Here is a 21,389-nt window from a genome sequence, read left to right on the forward strand (position 1 = left end):
AATGCTTGCATATTGTAGGTCAGGTACCACATGTGGTTTGAAGCATTCCATATTTCTCAGATGACTCATCATCATAATTTATCCTAAAAAATAAATTAATTAATACTGCTAGATGCCATGAATTTTAATCTAGTTCAAACTAATCAGTAGTATTGGAATTGAAGAAAATGCATAAATTTTCATTAATCAGAAAGAGGGAACTATCCAATGGCATTCAGAAATTTGTTTTGAAGTTTTGCAACACATCCGACTCAACCAAACTCGCTGGGTTTCTGCAGAAACTTTCAGTTTTTTAAAATTAATATGACAATTAATACTGAAACATGCTTTGGATTTTGTGGTACCACGAGTTACCTTAATTGCACCGGCCCAGGCATGGCCTGTAATGTGAGGACCCTGACCCAGGCCTGTCGGGCGCCCAACAAGGCACCCAAGCCAACACAGACCTGGCTTAGCCCGTCACATATGATGATTGACCCAGCCCATGGCCTTAGCAACTGCTTACGAGCTATATTCTCATCTAGGACCCTTTTATTATCCCCAGTTCTGCCACTTGCAAACCCACCCCTTCATATGGGATTATTTCACCCCACAGTGAATCGTCTCCCTCTTGTTGGAACCACCCCTCCCTCCCACCCTCCCTCCCACGCTCCCTCCCTCCCTCCCCCATTCCCTCTCTTCCCCCTCCCTTGAGAAAGAGTGAGAGAGAGACCAGAATCAGGCTCTGATTTTTCCATGCTGAAGCTCCAGGAATACCTGTTAAAGCGCCATTGGCTATTGCTTAATAGATGAGGCTCAAGCTGGTGCCAAAAATACCTTTGTCCAATTGGACACAAGAAAACCTAGAATGATCATGTGAATTAAAAAAGAATCAAGTCAATAAAATTTATGGAAGTACAGAACCATCATGCAAGATAAGAGAGGAAAAAAGTTGGGTTAACTTTTGCTAATGGTCCACTTATGAAGTAGAGCAAGAGGCATTTTTCGCATAGTTGATCTTGGAATTGGTCAAATTCACCACCACCTTCTTCCATCTCTAAATCCATTATTCTCATTCAAAATCAAAATGTCTTTCCATTGTATTCCACCAACCTTAGTTCTAATTTTACAAGAATTAAGGTGCTCGGATGGGAGAGAGAGAGAAGTGATGGCGATAATAATTTTGCACCAGGAATTTAGAAGTGGACCTTTCTTCCTACCATTGAACTATTCACGAAAAACAAGGAATCCCATGTGGGTTCTAAGGACTAGAGATGATTGGATCTTGTATGGTTCTGATCTCGCATAAAGAGATAAGAGGAATCCCATGTGGGTTTTCAGGAAGAACGATGGATTTTACATGGCTTTGATAGAGAGAGATCTAGTTTGGATTTGGTAGAGAAAGAGATGGACAGAGAATCCCTGTAAGGTTCTGATAGAGAAGGATACAGTCAGAGAGGACGATCTTGCATGTGTCTGATAGAAAGAGAGCAATGAATCTTATACAGGTCTTCGGTGTGAGAAGAGACAGTGATATTGGATTTAGTGGAAAGAGAAGCGAATATTCTACAGGTTTTTGTAGATAGAGAGAGATGGGAAAAATAATCCCATATCAAAGAAGAGTGAGGAATAGGGAGGAAAGACTATAAACCATGCTGTTCTTGAACACCTACACATTTTAAGACTAATCAATCCAGCCGGGTCGGGACTCAGGCCCAGCCTCGCCTCTTAAAATATCATGAGGGCCTGTTGGGCCCTAAAATTTAGACCAGATCCTGGCTCGCTAATTTAGCAGGCCCTATAATTAGGCCCGGCCCAGCTATATGGGCAAGTTAAACCCAGACCCACTCCATGTGGGGACGGCCTGTTCGTATCAGTCGAGCCCACTTGCACACCTACACTTATCCTACATATATAAAATTTACTAGGGTATATAAAGGGCATAACTACTCGTGCAAATAGTATTCGACAAATACAATTGAAGGGTGTCATTATAAATTATAAAATATCAAGAGTATCATGCATAAAGACTAAGAAAATTAATTGATCACCTGCTGAGAAATCCATATTGCTTCAGTTAATGCCTGAGAAGAAAGGGAAGAAAAACAAACTGTTCAGTACCCTGCACCCCGAAATTACAATAGAAATTAAGTTAGAAAGCAACCACAATTACCAAAGCGAGATTGGGAAGAGAATTCAAGAACGTTACCTCTATGGCTTGATTAGGATGCCCAAAATGACTATGCATGAGGCCCAAGGACAAAAGGCCTGTCTCATATCTACCAAAACAAATATCAGATGAAGACGAACTAGCATCAACTCCTTCTATCCCTGCACTTTAATGATCCTCCAATGATTCAGAATCATGATGTGATACTACTTTTTAACTTCAGATGAACAAAAGAAAAATTCTTTGAAAGAGAATGGTAGAGCAACAAAAGGAAAAGCCAACACCAAACAAAAAGGGAATAGCAGCATCTAAGTTAATAGTTAGAAGCATACAAATTACTTGAAAATGTTTAAACCAATGGTTTAAAAAACTGATTGGTGACCTGGATCGGGCACCCAAAAAACCGATCTGGATCGACGAATCGGCGATCCGGATAGGGAATCGGGTGAATCGGTCAGAATAAAGCTTAAAAAAAATACGAAAAAATTATTAAAATTCATTATAAATATTGTTTTTTAGGAATTCAATAAGAAATGAGGGTACTCCATTAAGAATTTTCATGTTTTTGAATGAATATGCGAATATTGATATGTTCTTTCCCTGCATGAACCGCCATTCAGCATTTAATTTACATCACACAAAAGGATAAACATAGAATTATCATGGAATAACTATATCAACATACATGGACTACAATAAAGCATAAAATTAGTAACATATGATCTAAAAATAAAATGATAGACGACGTTATTGTTCTTCTTGGTCACGCTGGTGCCATTGATTGAATTCGTTTAACAATTCATTGATTTGATCTAAAAACGAATCATCGATATTAACAGGCGTCTGACTATTCCCAAATCCCTGAGTGTTAGTGTTTTGTTGTGTTCCCAATCCAAAATCCCCGAAGCTTGTCCATCCTTCATGCTCACCTGCACTGTCGTGCTCATCCCTACACTGTTGCTGTTGGGACTCGACATGTGAGTAATATGGCTGAGATAGGGTGGCCTCAAAATCATCATCTCTCTCATTTTCTCTTTGAATAATATGGATTAAAAAAAAAAATTAACAAATTTTCAAAAAAATCGATCATGGATTAAAAAAAAAAAATCAAAAATTTTCAAAAAATTCTATCATGGATTACAAAAAACAATTCGATCATGGATTAAAAAAAAAAAATCACAAATTTTCAAAAAATTCTATCATGGATTACAAAAAAAAATTTGATCATGGATTAAAAAAAAAATCACAAAGTTTCAAAAAATTCAATCATGGATTACAAAAAATTCGATCATGGATTACAAAAAATTCGATCACAGATTACAAAAAATTCGATCATGGATTACATAAAATTCGATCATGGATTCCAAAAAAAAAAAACATAAAAAAACAAAAAATTCCATCGTGGATTACAAAAAAGAAAAAAACAATTCGATCATGGATTACAAAAAATTCAATCATGGATTACAAAAAATTCTATCATGGGTTACAAAAAAAAAAAAAAAAATTCGATCATGGATTACAAGAAAAAAAAACAAACATTTCGATCATGGATTACAAAAAATTCGATCATGGATTACAAAAAATTCTATCATGGATTACAAAAAATTCGATCATGGATTACATAAAATTCAATCATGGATTACATAAAATTTGATAATGGATTACAAAAAAAAACAAACAAACAAAAAACAAAAAATTCGATCGTGGATTACAAAAAAAGAAAAAAACAATTCGATCATGGATTACAAAAAATTCAATCATGGATTACAAAAAACTCTATCATGGGTTACAAAAAAAACAAAAACCAAAAAATTCGATCATGGATTACAAAAAAAAAACAAACATTTCAATCATGGATAACAAAAAAAAAACAAACATTTCGATCATGGATTACAAAACATTCGATCATGGATTACAAAAAATTCTATCATGGGTTACAAAAAAAAACAAAAACAACAAAAAATTCGATCATGGATTACAAGAAAAAAAAACAAACATTTCGATCATGGATTACAAAAAATTCGATCATGGATTACAAAAAATTCTATCATGGGTTACAAAAAAAAAACAAAAAACAAAAAACTAGATCATGGATTACAAAAAAAAAAAAAAACAATTCGATCATGGATTACAAAAAAATCGATCAAGTATTACAAAAAAATCTATCATGGATTACAAAAAAAAAACAAAAACAAAAAAAATAAATAAATAAATAATAATAATAATAATAATAATAATAATTTCTGTTCTTCCTTACGGGACTCGTTGATTCACTGTACGGGACTCGCCGATTCCGTAAAGTGAATCAGCGAGTCACTGTGCATAATCGTCCGGTTCTCTCTAGAACCGGACGATTCCCGTTTTTTTCACCGATTCGATCCGTCCATGGCGATTTCCGAGTCGAACCGGACGAGTCCAGTTCGACTCGGCGTTTTTTTAAACACTAGTTTAAACAGATTCCTCTTTGGGGTCTGTTTTCAGAAGTATAATATTAATTTCTTGAGGCACAACTTCCCAATACTGATATCTATCTCAAAAATTTGTGATGATATATTCTTCATTGATTAATATATAAGTCACGTTCTAAATAATTTCTCACAGTGAGGAATCGAGCTTGGGCTTGATTGGCTAGTCGTTAACTATTCCAACACTTCATCCCAAGTTTGAGTCTTACGGCTGTGCCAAGTTGGGGCCACTGTTTAAAAAAAAAAAAAAACTGACGGCAGGAGTTTGGTGTATTCATCAATCTAACTGTAGTCTTGAATAAATCAACTAATGGGCCTAACACCTGAGATAATTGGTGAATTAGTGGAATCTCCAATGGAGAAAAGATTGGTTTGGCCAAATCGATTGGCAGGCTATTGTTTGAATTTGCTTCATATTGTTCAGCATCGTATCAAAAAAGAAAAAAAAGGTGGAGGATTAAGCATAAAGTGCAAAATGTGTGTCTCTATTTGAATACTTAGTTGAATTTTTTTTTCAAAGGAACATACGTAATTGATTGTTTTTTCAAAGGAACATACGTAGTTGATTGAAAAAGTACATAATTTCTAGCAAGCGATTTTGGGCAAACATCTCAGCCTCGTATACAACACCAAAAAATGCAATATGCATCTCCTAAAGATGCTTGAAGAGCCGCATTGTCCAGAAAAAACCAAGACAAGCAAAATGAGATCATTATTGCCGTATCCCCCAAAGCTACATTGCATGGACATGGTTACGGGGCATAGGATTCCTCATGCCGTAAAAAGAGGATTCTGCAACACAACTATATCACGAAGAGTATCAAATCCAAATAATGTTTTACTAATGTCTCATTTCATGATTAGTAGCAAGAAAAATTAGCTGTTTAATTGCATTAGTCCATAGATATTCACAGAGTTTCACAGATATTTTCATAGTTACAAATGCGTCTAAATCAAACCAAAAGAGAAGACCAAGTACAAAACAATCTGACCAGTGGTTAGTAAACAGGAAGAAGATTTCAGAAGAATGTGTTGCGATATGTGTCCAACACGGGTACAGAACCTAAGCAGAAAAATCCATATAACATAAACCCAAAGGCGTCACCATAAGAGTCCCCCTTGGGATGTCATTAAGAGGTCATCTGGTATATCACAATCAACAGGAGGCAATTTAATTTTTAAGGGAGGAATTCTTGATAGTAATCATTGCATGCATCTGGAATAATAATCATCTAGAAATAAATATTCGGTAAAATAATCATCTGCAGCAGCAATACAGACATTCATTACACAATACTACCAAATAGGGATATCAAATTTTGGTTTATCATAATGTACATACCATCCTCCAGAATACATACCTGTAGTCAAAATAATGATGCAGATTATCCAAAGCAGAAAGGAAATCGTCATGGTAAAGCCCATTCAAGTACCGCAAATAGTATGCCTGTATGACGAAATAAAACACAAATTTGAAACTGGCACTACGTTATGCATTAGGTATAAATGGAAAATTAATTAGGAAATAAGTTACAATTAAACAAATCAAAAACGCATTAATGGGAAACAAAAATGCATCTACAAACTATAGAACTTACACGATGCAGCTCTGGCGCCAGCTTCTGAAGCTCCTTTAGGATGGCTTCAAAAGCATTCATTGGAAACAAGTTGGGATGCCTGCCAAAAATTCAATTGAACTCAATCATATTGTCCTAATCCACACAATCAACTAGAAGAGTCCCTACCTCTCAATGAGATCAGCTTGGTCCCTCAAGTAACCTTGCACTTGCCAATTTGTACGTAAGAAATCATAATGGCGATCATCATCTCTTGGTACATCAATAACTGGGCATTGATCTAATTCATCATGGGCACCATCCTCATCGTGGCTGTATTGGGAATCCATAGGATCCGGTACATATGAAGCTCGTCTTCGGCCTGCTCCAATTATAACAGGAGAAAAGCTCAAACTTCATGACCAAAACTAAAATTATAAAGCTCAAATAATCAATAATCAAGCATTCATAGAGTGGGAAAAAAAAACAGAAGCAGCCATTCACATTAGATGCCCACAGTATCAATTCAGAGTTGCCGCTCCAGCCATAACTACGATCTCTACATCAAAAAGAAAACAGCAGCGTGGATCTCTCAACAGCCAAAGATTGGCTCATGGGAAATAGGATGAGATTAAAAAGGGACCTAGATAAGGCTCGTTATTAAATATATTGTATAAAAAAGAGACCTAAAAACCCTAGATAAGGCTTGTTGTTACTATACACAGCCTGTTTTTACCGTCCCAAAAATGTTAGAGACCCTAACACCCTAGGCCCTTTTATGATATTATAACATAAAAAGACTAAAACTGCCACTAACTGAGTTAAAACATTATAAAAATTCCCCATAAGTTCCTGCACTTAAGTTAAAACATAAAAGATCACTAAATTGCCCAAATTTAATTAAAACACTGAAAATCGTCTAAACTACTCGAATGACTGTCCGGTGCATCATTTTCCCCACGTTAGGAAGAACGCAACCTCAAGTTTGGCTCTTCTTCCATTGTCCGTGGTACTCGAAAAGATCAACAACATTGAACACATTTGAGGTCTCAATCTCAGCTGAAAAGTCAAAGGTTAACATTATCAAAAAAAAAATCTCAGCTGAAAAGACAATCTTATAGGCATTACTCCCCATCATCTTCATCACCCAAAATGGTACCATACTCCGATTTTCCTGTCATTCACCATGTTGTATTTGCCGATAGGATGCCTATTTCTTTGTAGATAAACCATCACCAAATCTCCCACATTACCAAGACTTGAGAACAAGGCATGCCATGTTACTACACCACCCATAGACATTTGATCAACCATGTTTTGAGCCCATTGAAAACTGCCATAGTAGTACATAAGCACAATATACTTCATCCTAAACACATGAGAAAATACTCTACCATGAACTTTGAAGCAGCTCAAGATTAATTATGTGTTGCCCCCATGATTTCCTTCAACTTGTCTCTGCTCAAAAAAAACAAAAGACTGAAGTTGAACTCCAACATTAGGAATCACATAACCAACCATTGAATGGGTACCTTGTATATTTACCTCACTAGCAAAAAGCTCATTGGAAAATATCACCAAACCCATGGGGCAAACCTCACATGGTACCCAATTTTCGGGCAAGACATTAAGAATTACAAAATACTTATTGCCACCATCATCTCCTTGCTCCTTCTTGCCTTACCCTGTTGCTCTCCTAGATAATATCATCCATCAAATCATCATCAAATATAGGACCCTCATCAAAGATGGAATCACTATCAAAGATGGGATCACCGATCACCATCTCCATCAATAGGTTCCTAATCAAACAATGGATCACGCATGAAATCACAGTAATAATTAAGGATTTGGGGAAGAAAGTCCCATTTAAGTTCCTCGTCTACTATTCTAGGTGTAATTATGCTACACCGGATCATCAAAGCCTCCCCAAACACTTATACAACTTGATGTTGCTAACTACACAACTTTTGGGTCGCCCAACTGCTGAAACAACCCCTTTTTGGTCCAGGTCAACTTGCTGGTTGGACATTCCAACAGTGCAAGATGTCGAACGAGCACCCGTCATGCTGTCTTTTCTTCCAAAATCACCATCATGGGCTGCTGCCCTATTTTCCCCATCAGATTCAACCCTCTTTGCATGATTCATCACCATGGACTGAGATTAAACCCTCTTCCTCTTCCAAAAATCACCACCATGGGCTGAGATTCAACCCTCTTTGCATGATTGTAGACATCATCAAAGGTCCAATACCGCTGCAAAACTACCACATTTTGAATGGATTTGCCTGCCCAGTCCATTCACACCAGGCAATTGACTACTCTTGCTCGATCACATCACTACTAACAGTCAAAAGGCTAAACTCATTTGTGTATTCATCCACCAACCTATATCCTTGGCACAACGCATGCATCTTTTGATACAAAGATTGTAAATAATTTTCAGCGAGATATTTATCCTTCATATTTTTCTACATCTTCTCCCGCGACACAATTTTAGATTTTTCCCACACTTTCTCGCCTTGCTCTCAGTTGTTCCCACCATAACGAATACTTTTTTTATAATGTAATAATGGCAATAATTTAACCCTTTTATTCTCTGGCACATCCTTTTTTTTCTTTCTGTTTTTTTTGGGTAGATTCTCTAGCACATCCTTGTAATCAAATACCCTCTCTATTGTGTTTAATCAGTCTATAAAGTCCTCAGTCTGCGACTTTCCTTCAAAATCAGGAATATCTACTTTTAGATTAATGGATTTTGAGTGCCGCTTATACATCTGATCATAATCCATTTCACTCGCCTCATCCTGCAAAGCGTGATCCTAAAAAAGGGTTGTAATCAACATCCTCTTGGACGGACAAAACTTCATCTTGCCACGATCAATGTCAACAAGCCGCCTTGAAAGTTCTTGTCGTCTCGACCTCACTGCCATAGGTTCACCAAAATCATAAACCCCTAGGCAAAGAACAAACAAAATTTAACTATAAAACCAACAAGTTCGAAACTAATTTGGCAAAATCAACAAACACTAGACTTGGCTATAGATTCCCAACTTTGTTATTGAAGAAAACCTAGGCTTGGACACTAATTTGATGCACAAAAATATAGAAAAACCACAAGAGGCCTGAGAGGATTTCGCTTCTTTTTTTACAAAAAAGAGACCCTAAAAACCTAGATTGGGCTTGTTGTTACTATTTCACAGCCTGTTTTATTGTTCACGACTCAAACCCTACCATCCTAGGCCCTTTCCTTACAATATAATAAAGACCAAAACTACCCCCATTTTCAAAAAATGCCCCCTAAGCAGCTGGCATGGCACCCAGCACGTAGACGGGCACCCAGAATCGTTGCACCCTAAACGCTATAGTGAAAATTATGCAGATATATGCACATATGTGTTGGGTTTTGTGGACTTTAAAAGCCTAGAGAGCTTGTAAAAATGATATTTATATTAGAATATGCACTTCAATTGGAGTAGGTGTGTTGATTGACTAAGGGTTAGGTGGTTTATGGCTCCGGTAATGTCCAAAACTCTTGGCCCTGGGCATGTGGCACTGCTGAGAAGGATTTGCAGTGAGTCATCCTTTGTTGAGATCGAAGAGATGCTCAGCGATTATGTTTGTAGGCCAGGAGAACTGTGTGGTCCCCTGTGCGCGGTTGTAGACCTATGAGAGCAAGGGCCAAAGCCTCAACAAACTTCCGTATGACATGTACACATGACTGTTATACGTCATTTTTACGTACTTACATCGCTGGGGCAAGCAGAGAGCCAGTGACGACCTGGTCTTGCCGACACCTAAGACACCGCCAGATCAAGGGAACACTGCAAAAATAATCCTAAAACTAGGCAACCTTGGAAAGAGTACTATCATACCAACACGAGACCTTATAACTACAGCCCCATGCTAGGGGCTTGAAAACAATACCAGACCACTGTCATTGCATCCAGAACGTCGAAAAACCCTCAGGGACCAAATTTGGGCTCAATCGGACCTCCCAAGAACATTCTGGGCCCAAATTACTACAAACGGATAGATTTTACACTATTGCGGTGTGGCCTCACCAAACCAGTCCCCAATCATGGAGGTTGCATTCTTCACATCTAGGGATAATCGGCAAACACCCACACGTCGCTCGTTTAGAGTCGAAACAAGCTCAAATTCAAACACAAGCTAGGTCTCGACGACCCGGTCATTTTGACATATGGCACGCGTCATCACGTGACCTAGAACCAAAGAATTTTCAGAGAGAAGATGAGCCCGAAACTATGAAAATTAGAGCTTTCAAAGAAAAGACATCTCAAACTTCGTGAAGCAATAACTCGAGATCTATACATCGGATCATTGCAAAGACCGTATCAGAAAGGGCTACAAGATGGTATAACTTTTACACTCAATCTAAGGTCGGATAATCGCAAATTCCAAGGTTGAAGAAAGAAAGATCACCCGGTCGCCGAAATCCCTTTTTCCGACGATCTCCCAAATTCAAAAAAACTTCAAGTAAGAACCAAAATGAAAAAAACTTGGTGCAAAACGACTGTATCAGTCTCCCCTTAATTGGTGATCAAAATAAAGACTCAGAACAACATGTATCGCATTGCATTGACGGCCAAAGTTCATGATCTAGCCGGATTTCTATCTCTCGAGAAAAAGTCCGTCGATCAAAACACATCAAACTCTTCAGAATCAAGCAAGTATGAAGACTACGATGATGGATCGTCTGAATCACCGCCACAAGCATCCGAAAAAGCTTCCAAGATCTAGCAATGGCGAAAGGCCCCTCAAAGAGCGATGGTTTCGTCAGTAGCACAAAAGGTTTAAGGAGCGTTCCTAAATTCGGGATTTTATTGTAATTTCTTTTAATTATGATTTGGCTTAGTTTTGAGCATCCACCCCTGTTCGATGGGTCCTCTATATAACCAAGCTTAAGTCAATTGTAAAAGGACTGGATCTTTCATTAACGATCTTGCATCCACTTGTCTTTTGCTTCTAACCCTTGGGTCCAGCGGCGAGGAGAGAGAAAACTTTTAAAGAGAGAAAATACCCCTAACCCATCCTAAGCGTGCGGTCCCATTCTCTCCCTCCTCTCAGGCTAAGGCAACGCCTCATGCCCACTCTCTCTCTTTCCCCCATTCTCTCTCCACTCATTGCTCACCCTGCACAGCGATCTAAACCATCTCTGTCCCCTTCTTTCTCTCATTCTCGTTGCACTGAAGGACTTGGAGTCACGGAACCCACAGTCCCGTCTCCCTTTGTGACTTTTCCCTTTGCGATTCAAGCGTAAACACAGCAAACCTCTAGCTCCACACAGCATCACGCTATCCGACACAGGCTCGACTCAATACCCTTCAGAGTCAACCTAAGAGTTCCAACCCTTGGACCATTGCTCCAACTTCCTCTCCGTACAGTCGAGTTTAGTTGTGAGGAACACATACATTCACTCACTTGGGTGGAGTCTTCCTGAGTCGACGGTCAAGAGGGTTCTAACTCTTTAGCTGCTCTGATCGCTCGAGCGCATAGCGTTTGAAAGGATAGGGGGATTCTTGTCACTATTTCTCCCCTCATTCTATCTCTTGCCAGCCAGCCCCTCGTTTGAGCAACCATTTATAGAGGAATATCTACGAATTCACATTGCAGTTTCTAGCATAAGAGAACGGAGCGACGTGTTAAAGCCTTAGGAGAGTTCGTATCCAAACCGAATTGGCAAAGAGCCGGAGGGCTTCGTAACTGTTCTAAGAGGGCGAGATGCCCAGGTGTATCCTCGAACCCCAAACGATGAGGTAAGCACCTAAACGCTGCCCAATCATAAAATCTCTCTTTGTTGGTTCCTATCGGCGTTTAGGAGAGCACACGTGGGCACACTCACAAACGTGCAACACGCACGGACCCTCCGCGGTTGTTTAAGAGAGGATTATCTCCAACCATCCGTGCGAGGAAAAATCAGGTCCCGACCAATAACAGCCTCATTACTGGGAAGCTGCCCTATAGAGGAACATGTATATATGTGCATAGAAAGAGCTCCCTTTGAACTATGGTGACGAACGTTAGACTTGCTCTTAAAGAGGGGAATTGAAATTTCAAGATCATAGTCCCACTGTTTATTGTCCAATTTTGACAAGCCAATCATGAGCCCCTGCTTTGAGACTGTGGGTCATGGGTCTTTGTTGGGTTAGATAAGAAATTAATACTACATCATGATTTCTAGGGCGAATGGAGTGCCCATAGCATCGTTAATTTTGACCCATTAATACTAGTCCACTCCTAGTATATTTTATTTTGGTATTAAAATGTTTTTATACTTTTTAAATATTGTTCAAATTTTTAATATATTATTTCTGCTGTAAATTTCATCAAAGGGGTATTTATGAAAATTTCAAAATAAAAAATAACACATGTGGGACCAAGGATCCAACCCCACATGCGTGTGTTTTGTTTTTAAGTGTGGGGACCACGTGGCACCCCCTAGTGGGCCATGCAAATATTTATTTTTAACAAAAGCTGCATGTTTCTTTTTTAAGGAAAAAGGTAGGCCACACCACCTTTTAAGAAAATAGGGGGCCACGCCACCCTTTAAGGGAGAAAGGAGGGGCATGCCCCATTTCAATTAAATATTTATGGTTCAAATGTTAAATAAGTTAAGATATGACATTTAATTCAAATTAGATTTGGTTTCCTTATGGGAGATCTAGAGATCTAGATAATATTTAAGTTTGTATTTCAAATTTAAATAGGAGTTGGACTTAGGTCAAATTCTAAGGAAATAAGGTTCTTATCTTACCACTCAAAATCATGATGGCTGATTTATGGGATGGAGGGCTCTGATTAAACCTCTCTCACCCCACAGATTTTCTAATTATCCTAAAGGTATAGCTGGAAATTAGATAAGGTGTAGCTGGAAATTAGATAAGGGCAATACTTGAAGGAATCCTATTCAAATTAGAAGATAGATTTCTTTCTATATAAAAATCTAGTTTGAACCCCCTCTCTCATTACAAGATCTTTCTCTCCCAAGACTACATCCCCTCCCTCTCTCACGCCACTTTCTCTCTTTTTTTTCCTCTATGTATCTCTCTCCTGTTTCCCTCATGTCTCTCTCTCTTTTTTCCTTCACGCACAAAAAGGGGAGATCTCTTTCTCACGCCACCCTCTCTCTCCCTCTCTCTCCTCTATTTTTCTATTCACGCCACTCAAAGTGAAGGGAAAATACAGTGGCACGTGAAACCCTTGGGCAAAGGTTTGCTGATTATTTAAGGCAGAAGAGGAATGTGCAGCTTATAGGGAAATTGATTATCATGTTCAACCCTAAGGGTTTCAATAACCTTAGTTTATTTTTGAGTTCTCTAAAACCTAGAGAAAGAAGTATTGCCTACAAAGCTTCCCTATCTCAGAATTTTCAGCAACACCTTAAGGAGTAAAAATGCGACATTAGTCAGGAAATCAAGTGGGATGTACCAAGTCCTGGTAGAATAATTCCAGACATCTTCCAATAAGTCTTCCCAGTAGTTTTATATTAATTTACAGTATTATTTCCTATTTCCTGTAAATTTTCAGGAACTTATTTTGTGCTAAAAATTAAGGTGGAAGTTAGTTTAAAGCTCCTAGAGCTTTTACTCTCTTGCCAGTAAAAATAAAGATCCTAAGTTGTATGTAAGGCATTATTTTAATTTTACAGCAACATATTAGGGCTCACATAAGTGGATTTTACGTATTTTGGAATAAAAGTAAAAGAAAACTTTTGAATTTAATACCTTGCCTTCCACATAGCCACACCTTTCAATATGTATTGTCCAAATGCACAGAATGCATATATTTATGTTAACTTTGCAATTTTTTACGTTTATATGCATTATAGCTAACATTTTTCATACAAACATATCGCACGTTAAGAATAAAAATGTTCAAAACTTCAAATCCTAGAAACATTTAGTAAAAAAAAAACTTAAAAATTCCATAGATTTGGAAATTAAAAAAAAAATTTAAGATTTTTTTCCAATATTTTTTGAATTTAGGGATTTAGAATAGCCCCAAAGGCCTTTTGAAAAGAGTGGTTCAAAAATTACCCAAAGTGTCCCCCAGGGTCACTTTGTTACCAAAAAAAGCGCATGACCTAGGCGCCTAGGTCACTTATACTAGAGCCAGGGAGGGTCGTCCAATACTAGGCATGGGCCCTGGGGTCCGCCCGGCCCTTATGCTCCAGGCAAACCATTTTTTTTACTATTAAAACATTGCAAAAATCCCCACAAGTCCCTTCATTTAAATTAAAACATAAAAGATCCATAAACTACCCCCAATTTTAATTAAAACACGGGAAATCAGTAAGAGACTGTAAAAACAATAACAAACTAAAAATAAACTCCTTCAAAAGTTCGGCCTTCCCCTCGTAGATCTCCTTGCAACCTTGGGACGCAGATCAACATCAATGTTTGAAAATTTGGCCGCCCTAGGCAGGCGCGCAGCCAAAATGCCTAGGCAGGCTCCCTAACATCCTTGCTCCTAGGCGGCGCCTTGGAACAAGGTTGATTAATGGGGCAAAGACACTGACGATGCACGTCGATGCTATTTATTCATTTATGTATTGCTCACTTAAATTAATCTCCAAAGTTAACCAAGATTTAACCAACAATAAGCTCTAGGTATCAAACGTTAATCGTGGTTTACAGGTGAGTTGGGCAAGGGAACTATGACTTACATGTGTGTTGTCAAAAATATTAACAATCAAACAAATAGTTACATGTGTGCTGTCAAAATACTATGACTTACACGTGTTGGGCAAGGGAACTATGAATAAACAAATAAATACCTACATGTGAGCTGCTGTTTATAAAAATATTAGGATGGAACTGTAGCCTAAGACATAGCCACATGTAAAAATTTGTTCCTACACATATAAGTTGTTGGAAATAGATAGACATATTAGGCAGTTGTTTATTAAAATATAATAACCAAATAAATACTTACACATGTGCTATCAAAAATACTATGGCTTACACATGTTGGGCAAGGGAACTATGACTTACATGTGTGCTGTCCATGAGATGTGACGTGTGTGAAGCTTCGGAGGCTCATGACTATCTAAGAGAATGTAAGGACACGGGTAAGGGGAGAGTATCGAGGTTTGATCAGCTTGCCTTCGATTAAATTTTGTGAAAGAAAAAGGAAGCATGCGAGGACTGGAGCATGCGCTATGTAACTATTAAGCATGTGAAGAGAGAGGGGGGGTTTGGAATCTTATGTGCTATGTAACTATTAAGCATGCGAAGAGTGAGCGGAGGGTTTGGGGTCTTACGCCTTCTCCTTGGTCCTATGCGCACGCCTAGGCAGCCAAGCCCCCAAACCGCCTAGGCAATTTGGGGTCATCAAAGGATATACTAATTGGGTAAAAAGGCCCATAAGAATTATCTTGATAGTCGAAGGACTGTCTGGTGCATCAATGAGGTTAATCTAACTTTCAAGTGGTGGAACCTAGGTGGCATCTATGTGAGATTGGTCAGTGTATCTATGCCCTGGTAAGGGCCATCCTTTTATAATGGAGCAGCACGGCCTTGAAAGGTGTCACCTCTAGATGCCAAAGTTTTCAAGGAAGAGTATATGGGGGACTGCAAAGGTAGAAAATTCTTATTTTGATTTGTCCTATAATTCCCATACTTGGGAGTGACTCACCTTCAATGAGGAAGAATCTTAATTCTCACTTGGCTAAGGCAGAGTTTTCAAATCATGACGATATGGTGAATTGTTCAGCCATGCAATGGTAAACTCACTGGTAGGACATAATGTCAATACAAATAGAATCAAAACAGTAAGGAGCGCCAGCTTAAGATTCTCCAAATCTAAGCTAAGCTAAGTAGTTCTCACTTGATCGCTACACACATATGTTGTCTGTATATATGGCATGTAGACAAAGACTACACTTTTTTCTGGTTGCATTAACCTTTTTGAATGTAGCCCATCATGTTACATTATATTGATCTTGAAATTTGGTGACCTTAGATGCCAAAATCAGAAAGGGAGTAGAAGAAGAATATTGGGGGAAGCACAAGGACAGAATTCTGAATAAGAATCATCCAGCAAATGATCATAACGGCCAACTTCATGGTTCCTGAAAAGCATGGCATTATGGTAGGTAACACATGTCACTTACAGAACATGAGAATTACAAAATTTATCAGAACATGTACCAGTAGATCCAACACAGCAGGAACCATGTCAACAAAAGCATAGGGCAGAGTCATGATACCTTCAGCTTCATCTACATCAAAATGTAATCTTGGACCACATAAGTGAGCTAAAGCACTTCTCCTGGTACCCCTAGAAAATGATAGCACATGCCTCTGTTTCTCAAAAGCATCAGAATCAAGCTTAAGTTTCTCGTCCTCAGAAAACTCCGAATCATTCTTGTAGTCATCATCATCGGATCCTGACATAGTTTTCTGTCTAGGTGACTCACAAGGAGGCTCATTTGAACATGATGAGAAGACTGGCCTGCAGTATGTCTCGATATTGGTCATCAGGTGGCATAATCCCTACATAAACATTTAGGAATAGATGTTAGTTCCTACATCCCTCATTATTGGAAAAGTGATCTAATTGAGATTTATCAGAAACAGAAAGGGACAAAGATTTAAACAAAAAAGGCACGAATACCAAGGGAATGGAGAATTGCATATCTCAAAAGCAAGGCCATAAAACCAATAAAAATGATAAAACGTAACAGCACCAACCTAGTGTTATGTACTTCTGCTTCTGGAAATGTTCCCACCAAAGGAATCTCAATAAATAAAATGCCATACTAGTGTTTCAAAAAGCGGTAGCGCCTAGGCGGCCAGGGGGTCCAAGCCACCCAGTGCCTAGGCAGGCGCCTAGAACCTGGGCGGCCCAATTTCTATGGACTTAAAATCTTCTAAAAGTACTCTAATAGATTTATAAACAATAAAAAATTAAATCTAATATCAATGGGTGATGCTTAGATCAATTTCTCGTAACTTTGAGAAACCTTTCAATCCAATGGAAATCACCAAAAACTAATTTTTTTGGGGTTTTCTCTCTTTAAAATAGCCTCTAATGGGTTTTAGGTTTCAAATGAACCTAAAACCCACAATTTTGCCCCTTTCGTCTTAAAAAAATGATTAAAAAATGCCCTCAACGAGTGGCATTTCTACCCATAGGCAGGGCACATGCCCTAGCGGCCGCCCAGGGCTGGGCATTGGGCGCCCGCCCAGGTGGGTTCCCGGAAGCCTGGCAGAAGCCCAGGGATTTCCACTTTTTTTTTGCCACCTAGGCCTGTGTGATGCACCCAGGCCTTCTGGACCACCTCTGCGGCCGCCCAAGCGCTGGACGGACCGCTTTTTAAATCACTATGCCAGACAATGTTCACTGCTTAACAGTTTGTCGAGTTGGTTTTAACTAGATAGCCTCTCAAGGAGGTGCTACTAGGTAAGGTGATGGAAAAGTTAATAGGATTATGAGGGTGATCTCTACAGGGCTTATGAGAGAGGTAAAAGGTCGTAATGATAAGGTTATTTTTGAGTTGGAAGTTATGGAGTTCCGCAGTTATGTCTACGTATATGAGTTATTGTGGGACTAAGGACACTATGGTCATAAAACTGTGAGTATGCATTTATTTGTGTGCAAACACTGCATCCTCCCAAAGTTAGAGGAAACTACTCATAGTGATAGTTGTTCCTAGCCCCTCAAACTTTTATTCAAGGCAATAGCTAAAATGGAAAATGCTACCACTGTTATTTAGCCAACAAAAACAGCTGAATCTCGTTAAAATGAAAGCTGCTAATATCAATTAGTCCACTGCCAGAAACGCATGTTGCCACAATGATCAGTCCAAAACCCAGGAACTCTCTGTTATTGAATCAACTTCCTTTTCTAGGCGGTGTTTTAACCAATGATTTAAAAATCGGCGAGTCGAACCGGACTCGCCTGGTTCGACTCGGGAATTGGCATAGGCCGTGCCGGTTCCAACACAAAACTGAGAGCCGCCCGGTTCTAGAGCAGAACCGCCGGTTCCAACCCGATTCTAGAGCAAAACCGCCAGTTCCCAGCCGGTTCTAGCGGTTCCCAGCCGGTTCTAGCCATTTTTTTTAGAGAGAGAGCAAAAACAACATATTTCTTTGAAAAGGAGACAGAGAGAGATTCTAGGGTTTAGCGGGTTTAGCCTGAGCAAGTATCATCGCCATGATGGCTCAAACCTCAGGCAGTCTTCACAGCAGCGGGATCCCCTGCCCAGACCTTCTCTCGGTTCCCAGCCGATTCTAGCCATTTTTTTTAGAGAGAGAGCAAAAACAACATATTTTTTTAAAAAGGAGAGAGAGGGATTCTAGGGTTTGGGGGGTTTAGCCCGAGCAAGTATCATCGCCATGACGGCTCAAACCACGGGCAGTCTTCACAGCAGCGGGATCCCCTACCCAGACCTTCTCTCGGGCAGCCATGGCGGACGCCACCAACCCCATCAATGAATCTAAGTCGTTCATTTCTGGAAGGGCAGCATCTCAGGCAGCTTCGACGAGAGACCAGGCAAGCGTAGCTGCTCAAATAAGATCAAGTAGTGAGCAAAGAATTAGGGTTTGATTCTCCTTTAAATGATAGCCGATGGCTTGGATTAATTAACTTTTCTCTTGAGTATCCAGGCCGTTCTTTTGAAAATAACAAAAGAGGTGAGGAAGCGGTTCATATTGTTGGAGAAAGACTGAGGAATCTCCACCGTCCATTGTTTGAGAAGGAGGCATGATGGTTATCACTAATGTTATTTGCTTTGACATCTCAAGTTTGAATCCCCTCTTGGGCCATATAATAGTTCTCCCTTCTTGATTTAATTTTTGTTCCCCCTTGGGCATATAATAAATTAAAGTGTTTTTTCCAAAATTTGTACTCATTTTATTAATTTTTACATTGATAACCAAATCTTTTATTTTATTTATTAATTTTTACATTATAAATCATGTAATGTACTATTTTTCTTACAGTTGTCAATAATACATTTTAAATTAGATAATATTATAAAACATTTTTAATTTGTTATTATTTATCTAATAAAATAATTATAAAATGTAAACTAATAATTATAATTTCAGTATATAATATTATAATTAGTTAGGTTGTAATAATTTTGGATTATAATTAGTTAGGTTGTAATAATTTGGGTTTTTTTAGCAGATTAGGGTTTTTCACCAAAACGAGATTTTGATGGCCATTCTTTCATTGATTTAGTCTACTCTGTATTATAGCCCATGTATAATTATATATTTTATCCATGATAATGCTATGATTTTTTTTTTATGTGATGCAAATTTAATACTTAAGTTTATACAGGGAAATAGCATCTCAATATTCACAAATTGATGAAAAAAATGAAAGTTAATAATGTAGTACCTTCATTTCTTATTGGATTCCTAAAAAACAACATTTATAATGAATTTTAATAATTTTTTTGAATTTTTTTGAAGCTTTAATCCGACCGATTCAGCCAATTCCCTATCCGGATCGGTTTTTGAGGTGCCCGATTCGGGTCACCGATCCGCTTTTTAAACCATTGGTTTTAACAAATGGATCAGTGGGTGGATTGTCTACCCACAGACTCTGATCCAGATCATCAATATCAGCCAAATCAATGATACAGCCAAAAAAAAAAAAAAAAGGAGGCGTGTACCCTCCCATTGCAACCTTTTTTTAGTAAGCTTAAAAAACAATAATAATAATAACAAAATAGTTTCGAAGTGTCGTTCTAAACAAATTCAAGATATAAAAGTTTTTTCTGAAAAGCACGTGAGGTTGTCCCTCAAAAAACTTCATATGCTAGCAGTTTAGGAGCTTAGAAGAAATAGGCAAGATGAATATGGAGACAGAGAGCATTGGAATCAACTTAATAGAATGGAAAATGCATAGTTATAACAAGGAATTCTGAATAGATCCTTGCATATATGGTGCCAAATATAGGTGCTAAATATATCCATGAAAAACTAACTGCAGAAAATGAGCTCGTATATTATGAAAATGGCACGTCTGAACAAGACAAAATCTATTGAAATACCTCAAAAGGCAGCAGATTAAAGGCCAATATGCAACGGCGAATGAACAAGCCCAAGTTGCTATTTGGATCCAATAGGATCTGATTATCTTCACTCTGTCCTGTTTCAGCATTCCCAAGAACAAGTGAAGTAAAGGAAAAGAACAATAATAAAATTCTCGCTAGTATTAGTAAAAATCCATGAACCCAAAGTGCTGAATAAACCAAATTCTCACCTCGCAAACTGATGAAAAAATTATGGAGATCATCAGGATAAGTTAGTGAAGAGAGACGACTCGTTAATTGCTCAAGAAAATACTCATTTAGTTCATCTGCAGTGGCTTTGAGTTGTGAGATAAGTTCTTCCAATGGTGGCTCCAAAAAGTTATCACAAGCCTACAAGAAGCAACGCGAACATCAATTGAAAGTCCAAAAGAGGTTGTCAGTTCAATTTTATCTTTTAGAACAAGCAGAAGATCCAATACCTCATATATGCCCTTAACAAAGGATAGAATCAAGTCAGAAGAAATAAGCATAGCAAAACATGCAATCACTGTTATTAGGTTGTTAATCTATACGAAAAATGTCTCTTTTCTAAAGTTTAGCTAATTAACTAACTAGCAGTACTGTCATGGATTACCTATTTGTGATGCATGCATTATGCCACCAGTTTAAGGAGAGTTCATAATTGTTCAGCATACATATACATGGAATCATGATTTGATTGCACATTCTGATTATTAAAATCAAACCTGTATGCCGTACCATTAACATAATGATGCCCATTTGAACTGATCAATGTTTTTAAAGTCGGCTCGGGCCTCGGATTCGGCCCCTGGCTCAAGCTAAGTAACTTGGCCGATTCCGATGGACTGGGTCGAGTAGTGCCCATGGCCCAAAAGGCCCTAACAAAGAAATTAGAAAACAAAAATAAAATTTGTAAAAGTGAAACAAAACCAAAGACAAAATAAAAAGTCCAATAAAGCTATATATATATATATAGACACACGCACACGCACATGCACACGCACACGCACACGCACACGCACATGCACACGCACAAGCGCGCACACACACACAAACACACACATAGAAAACAGTGAGTTTTGTATAAGGCGCCCTCCTTATTCCATAGAAGTAAGGCACACCTTTAAAATTTGCTTGGAGATGTAATTCTAGTATTGGAAATCTTATGATGACTTGAAAAT

General features: G+C 38.4%; 1 protein-coding gene across 9 annotated transcripts in view; it reads right to left on the reverse strand.

Annotated features, from left to right (window-relative positions):
• The window catches only part of LOC18443136 (anaphase-promoting complex subunit), a 46,861-nt gene that overhangs the window by 23,621 nt on the left and 1,851 nt on the right, over nucleotides 1-21,389 (reverse strand). For 6 of the 9 annotated variants that reach the window (XR_016048955.1, XM_088857613.1, XM_088857617.1 and 3 more), the window contains exons 2-9: nucleotides 20,418-20,577; nucleotides 20,206-20,303; nucleotides 16,405-16,690; nucleotides 6,360-6,552; nucleotides 6,213-6,291; nucleotides 5,976-6,061; nucleotides 2,189-2,315; nucleotides 2,031-2,063 (exon numbers count right to left, since the gene is read on the reverse strand). Coding sequence is in view for 8 of the 9 variants with exons in the window: in XM_088857613.1 (XP_088713739.1) it covers nucleotides 2,031-2,063; nucleotides 2,189-2,315; nucleotides 5,976-6,061; nucleotides 6,213-6,291; nucleotides 6,360-6,552; nucleotides 16,405-16,690; nucleotides 20,206-20,303; nucleotides 20,418-20,577 (1,062 nt within the window). In the remaining variant the exon portion in view is untranslated. The remainder of the gene's footprint in view (nucleotides 1-2,030; nucleotides 2,064-2,188; nucleotides 2,316-5,975; nucleotides 6,062-6,212; nucleotides 6,292-6,359; nucleotides 6,553-16,404; nucleotides 16,691-20,205; nucleotides 20,304-20,417; nucleotides 20,578-21,389) is intronic. The other 3 variants (XM_088857620.1, XM_088857619.1, XM_088857618.1) reach the window with 1 other exon arrangement.

The sequence above is a fragment of the Amborella trichopoda genome, chromosome 2, assembly GCF_054954075.1.
Source record: "Amborella trichopoda isolate Santa Cruz 75 chromosome 2, AtrichopodaSantaCruz75HAP2 v2.0, whole genome shotgun sequence".
Classification (NCBI taxonomy): Eukaryota; Viridiplantae; Streptophyta; class Magnoliopsida; order Amborellales; family Amborellaceae; genus Amborella; species Amborella trichopoda.